General features: G+C 36.4%; 1 protein-coding gene across 1 annotated transcript in view; it reads left to right on the plus strand.

The window, feature by feature from the left end:
* CDYL2 (chromodomain protein, Y-like 2) overlaps positions 1-6,284 on the plus strand; it is a 51,794-nt gene that overhangs the window by 20,956 nt on the left and 24,554 nt on the right. Inside the window, exon 3 of the mRNA XM_010006246.1 lies at positions 5,547-6,141. Coding sequence (XP_010004548.1) covers positions 5,547-6,141 — 595 coding nt within the window. The remainder of the gene's footprint in view (positions 1-5,546; positions 6,142-6,284) is intronic.

Raw genomic sequence — 6,284 nt, forward strand, 5'->3', positions numbered from 1 at the left:
AGCAGGAATTTTTACAGCATTTATTTGTTCTGTCCTAAGTCTTCATATATGTGTGTTGGAGGACACATATACCTAACATGGTGGTTTGCAACTATGTTTAATATGAGGGTGATTAATAGGCTTTTTCCCAGGAAAATGCAGAACTTTCAGGATTTCCTTAGCAAGTTTAACACCTCTACTATTATGAGGAGATTGTTGACAACTAAAAATTCATATGCTTAAGAAGAGAAAAAGAGAAGATCATAAAAAGCAGTATCTTCTTCACATTAAAAGGGTGTACACTGAAATTCCTGGGAAGATGTTATTTGATTTTTTGCCTGTATATAATGCAGATAAGGAATGTCTTTCCTTTAATTTTTATGGCTATCTGGCCTTTTTGCTTTCACTTTGACCTCCCAGGTAACTGCACAAATTTACTGCTGGGATTTTTCATAGCTGGCACATGGATTGGATCTCCTCTGGTTTTAAACTGTGGGACACATTCTGAAGAGGGAGACTCAGCATCCTTTCCACTGTTATTTTTCTAACCTGAATATTGACTGCTTCAGAAGATATGGTGCCATATTTTTCATACATCTGGAACAAATACTCCAATTACTAGATTTTGAGAAATTAAATACAAATACAAGAGAAACACAAATCAGTTACAAATGAAAGCAAGCAAGAGATTTACAGATAATGAAATATATTCTTTCTTAAAGCAAAGGTAACAACAAGATGCTAGGGCAATAATGAATTTTTAAAAGACCAATGTTGAATCAGATGGCCTTTATCTCCCTCAGAAATGTTTCCTTGGCACTTTTTTCTCATACTTTTCCAACACCCTCAGGGATAACATGGGACAAAGACCTCCAATGAAAAACCACGTAAAACAGTACAAGTCCTGTAATTTATAGTAATGAAAAACAGTTTTTCTAGGATATGTCATGAAATGGGTCTGTTGCTCTGTCCTGTACACTAACAGAGACCATTTGAGCATCACGGATTACAGTTTAAATTGTCTACATAGATATGCATGGTCAAAAGAGAGGAGATGACATGAACTTATTTCAGAAATCATTAAGTAGTTAGACAAACTTCCAAACTTTTCTGGAAGTTTGTTGATCTGCTGGAATGTGTTTTCTGGGAACATAAGGATCTTTATTTATGCACTGTAGAGAATTACCCACTTTTAACTTGGCCTAGATATTTTTTTAGTAAGCAGACAATTACATTGCCCTGTTAAATAATTTTGACTCTGAATCTTCTGTGAAGGAAGATGTGTGTTGTACTCTGCATATGTAAGCACTTGATCACCAGATCACAGCACAAAGTTTATGAAGCCCTACATATCTGTACTGTAATTGACTGGGTTCTTTACTTTTACATTAAGTTTAGAATACAATGGGTTTTTTAAGTATTTTATTGATGGCTTTCATCCCAGTTTGTGCAATTGTGTAAAGGGTTAGTTTTAAGGTTAGTTGGAAAGTAAAGTGTGTTGCAGATGCATTTGCACAGATGCCATGGTCTTACTCTATTTGTTCTCTTTAAATATACTTATATGGTAACATCAGCACCTCAGTTCATCCAGAGTTAGCCAGGAGGGAGAGAGAGAATCCAAGCAAGTCATGGTATATGTCAATTCCAGCACTCTCTTAACTGTCATATTGCTGCAGACTTTGTCATTTCACTTTCATTAGATTTAACTACTTAGTTTTCCAAAGCAAATGTAGCAAATTCAGGGATTTGGCAAACCATAAATACTAAGATCACTTTTGGGAAGATGCTATTCAGTGTTCATTAAAGACTGAACTGAGGGAGTAAATGAAAAAATCAGACACTGAAGCACATTCTTAGAACTGTGTGTTGTTTATCCCAGGGAAGGAATGAAAGTATTATTTGTATTAATCACTACCTGTCACTGAATTGTTTCTCATTAAGAAAACTCATGCTATTTGTGTAACCTTAAGTAAACACAGAAAGGTTATTGCTTTATAAACTACCTGTTAAAACAAATACACATCACTAAAAAAACAACACAGGGATGTTTGTTATTACTGTGGACTGTGAATAGAAGGAAAATGAGGCAGACAGAACCAGGTGTAAAAACCTGATCTTTATGGCTACACTGGTGCACTTCACTGTATGCAGTGAGGGAACACAGTACTATTCTGCAGGGGATAAATATCAGTGAAGAACTTAAAGGTCCAAGAAAGAAAAGGGACCATGTTGAGAGGTCAAGTATGTTTGATGCTAACTTCAAATGCATTCAGTAATGAACAGAGAGGCAGTAATGAGGACAAAACAAATAATCTATTCAGACGTTTTAGGCATCATTAGTCAAGCCAGTGGATATGATGGCTGAACTAAAAAACTCAAGGAAAACAATTAATTTTGGATCATCCCACATTTTTTTCATTTTCTCCCCAGCAAAACAATAAACTGAGAAGGGGGTTGACCAGAAACAAAACATTTGTCTTCAGTTTATTTAGTCTCTCTTTATTTTAGTTTTGTTACTTAAATTGGAAGTGAAACCTTGATAGTTTTGTTCTGAAAATGCTGTAATGAAATGTTTAGTCTTTCTCAAATATATTTGGTTTCTAAATATTTTTTTCTGAAACCATTTATTTCTACGCAATTTCGTAAATACTTTTATTCTCCCTTTACGATGTGTTGAACTAGTTAATCACATTCTCCAGTGCCAGTATTTTGCTGCCCAGGAACAAAGACCACTCATGTTTTTTCCTTTCATCTTCTTAATTGAAATGCATAATGCCTCATCACCAAAATACTTTACTGTTTCCCATATTAAAAAATGCTCTCCATGAAACCTCTTCCCTTTTCCTCCTGGATAGTAAAGCAACAATGAGAAAATGAGAAATCAGTATAGTTAATTTTAAAAGTATGTGCAGGAGTGAAAAAAGGTGAAGTTGAAGGTGTGGGTTTTGTATGTGATACTGAAATTGGCGGTATTTGGCTATCCTTTCTGAGTTTCTTCCTTCAGTGAGCAAGTGGGGGAATGCAACTGGTGCAATCCCTCGAAAGAAAGACAAGTCACTCCAAGACAGCATCAACCTGACACAGAGTTTGTTTTCCAGGTTCAAATTCCTGAATGAAAAAGGGTGGGGAATGCATATATTGTTTAGCTAGTACAGATGGAATGGCACTAAACCAAATTCTCTACAGTAATGATAGCTGTGGTCTGCTGAGTTTAGCAGCAATTTAATTTTTTCCCCAGGACATACATTATCTATATATATTTTTTACTCCTTGATATAGTGAGATGCAGTAATTAAACAAATCCACAGACAACCCACAGGCCACTACAGAGTTCCACGATTCAATGTACTAGTCCCAATGTACAATTCAATGGCTAGTCCCAGACAGAAGGATGAGAAGTATTTTAAAACCAGGGATAATTTGGACAGCTGCTCTCTATAAAGTCAACAAGATCTTAGTAAGTCTATTAGTTTGACAATGGAAAGACGCACATCCCAAACGAGGACAAAAAAATGCAAGTTCATTTTTATTAATTTTTTTTGTGAGGACTTTTCCCTCTTTTCAGACAAATGATCTCAAGCTTTCCTAGATAGAGCTTTAGTTGTTTTGCTACAGTGAGCAATCCTGAAGGGGACTGTGCTAACTTCAGTGAGGATGGTGCCTTGCTTTGCTTCTGCAGTGGTTCTGTGTGGATATTTGATAAGAGAGCACAGGAATGAGCTGTTTGGGAAGCTGCAGTTGGGTGCCCTGGAGATGGAGGAAAGCTGTCCACTATGACTCAGGCACAGATGATACCTTAGCACAGTTCCCGTGTAAATGAATTGAGATAGAAGTATAATGTTTAGTTGCTAATTACATTTAGACTCCTTCGGAGAAGCCACCAAGATTTCTGTGAATGTACAGTTACAGGCAGTGATCAGGCAGAATTTAATCCATTGCTTTGCTCTAACAGGGGATGTAAAAGGAACAATTACTTACACAGCTGTGATTGCCCTTCTTCAAGGTTAAATTGAAGAATACAGATCCCACAGTTGCTCTTCACGTGAGGTGATTTTTCTTTGAAGAGTATTGAAAACGATTACATTACATAGCCACTTATTTATTTTTCTAAATTAAAAATAGTATATTTGGTTAATTATAGTGATTTATTTTTCATTAGTGGCATCTTTATCCTTCATAAGCCACATTAAAAAAAAAAAAAATAAATTGATACAGTAAAGTATCAGAAGATAAAACTTAGGAGAGACTTCAAAAGATTTTCTCATCATAGCTTGATTTGCCAGCAGTGACTTTTCACGGCAGAAGTTTGAACCTGTTTGTTCTAAAAACCCTCCATACCTTCCCCACATCACTTTATTCTAAAGCTTAAGTCCTTCTACCGTTGCAAAATTTTTCCTAGTGACTTGATCTAAATTTCACTTGATGCAATTTTAACCAATTACTTGCTGGACAGGGAGTGTTCTTGGGTTTTCATGTACACTCTCCCTCAGTTTGAGATCTTGCTAGTGCTAAGATTTTGCCATCTTGCAGTCCCAATACATTCCCTTATCCCTTGGTGCAGAAACATTCCTTAAACAAACATTCTGTAGCATAGGTTCATGAAATTTATTACTTCTCAGTAAGGACCCTGTTTTTATGTCCTTCATTTGCTTTTTTTTAGTCAATCACTCACAGATATTGTGGGTTTACTAATATATTACATCAAGAAAAAATACAAATTTTTTAATAGTTGGAACTAGCAAAGTGGATGTACACTACTGCAAAGAAGATGCTTCATGTAAAATAGTGTCATTTGCTGTAATTAGTTCTCTGTTCAAGATTGTTTCAAGACATGAAGAAGTATGGGGATGCTTATTGGGACATAATGCATGTGTGGATTCAGAAGAATGATCAGGAACTGACACTGAAAGAACTAAATAACTACCCTTTGCTACAGTGTCAGTACAAACAAGCAGTAGCTGAGGAATGTTACAATAATAGTATCATTTTACAACCAGAATTTCGAAGAAATCATGCTTTCATTAATGATATCCTCTTTTTTCTTCACATTATGTCTATTTCAGCTTTTCAGATTTGACCAGGTGTTTGTGTTTCCTTAATGTTTTCAGGAGGGGAAATGGCCTTGCTGTCACAATAGCGCTGGGACCACTACATTCCTCTCCTGTATTGCCAGGTCTGGTCATAGGAACCCTTTATTTGTTGAACAGCAAATGTAACACTGGTTTCTAAACATATAGTCAAGTGCTTTATATACACAACAATTAGCTTCTCAGCAGCAGCCAGCATGGTCTATATAGGATCCAATGGGAATATAGTGTTGCACTGCATCCTATCAAAATGAGGCACATTTAAATCTGTAAAATAGAATGCCACATTTTGGCTAGCCTGGGTGGCTTTTTATGGCTGAGTCATTTCATGATTTAGGCACCACATTTTAGGAGAATGTCATGAATACTAAAGTGCTTCTACAATGTCAAGGAGGCCTTTCTAGCTGTAAATTAAGAACATCATATTCATGACCAAACTATTTTTCTTTCTAATATGATACTTTTTCCTTTTCCTTTCAGGTGGAGAGGATTGTAGACAAAAGGAAGAACAAGAAGGGCAAATGGGAATATCTCATTAGGTGGAAAGGTTATGGAAGCAATGAAGACACCTGGGAACCTGAACATCATCTACTACATTGTGAGGAATTTATTGATGAGTTTAATGGACTTCATGTTACTAGAGAAAAGCGATCAAGACATGGGAAACAAGCCAGCGCTCCAAAATTTTTACGGGAAAGCAGAGGATCATCTGTTGAGAAAATCTCACATAGACCTTCTGAATCTGGGAAGCTTAAAGGGTCCACACACAAAAGAAAGAGAATTAATCCATCTCTTCAAAAACAGAAAAGAGGATATGCATCAAAGCCAGCATCTGCTAATGACAGGGCTGCTAAAACTGTGACTTACCGAACTACTCCCAGCGGTTTACAGATCATGCCACTGAAAAAGCCACACAATGGTCTGCAGAATGGAGATGGCAGTCATGAAAAAGATTCTAGACATTTTGGGAATGGCTCACAACAGCAAAACATGGATTTAAATGACCATGAAGGAGAACAGAATTTGCCCAGCGTGTTAGAAGTTAGTAATGATTCACCTGTTGTGAATGGAATTGGTATGTGATTTAAACAACTACAGTCTTTGGGAGGGGGAGGTTTTTAATTGCAGCAACTGCAAATAGAGGCTCCACTCATGGAAAGCTTATTGTCATGCTATACAAGTGATATGGTGAGAAGCACAAAAAAAGGTTTCACACTC

The sequence above is a fragment of the Chaetura pelagica genome, unplaced genomic scaffold, assembly GCF_000747805.2.
Source record: "Chaetura pelagica isolate M959 unplaced genomic scaffold, ChaPel_1.0 scaffold139, whole genome shotgun sequence".
Taxonomy (NCBI): domain Eukaryota; kingdom Metazoa; phylum Chordata; class Aves; order Apodiformes; family Apodidae; genus Chaetura; species Chaetura pelagica.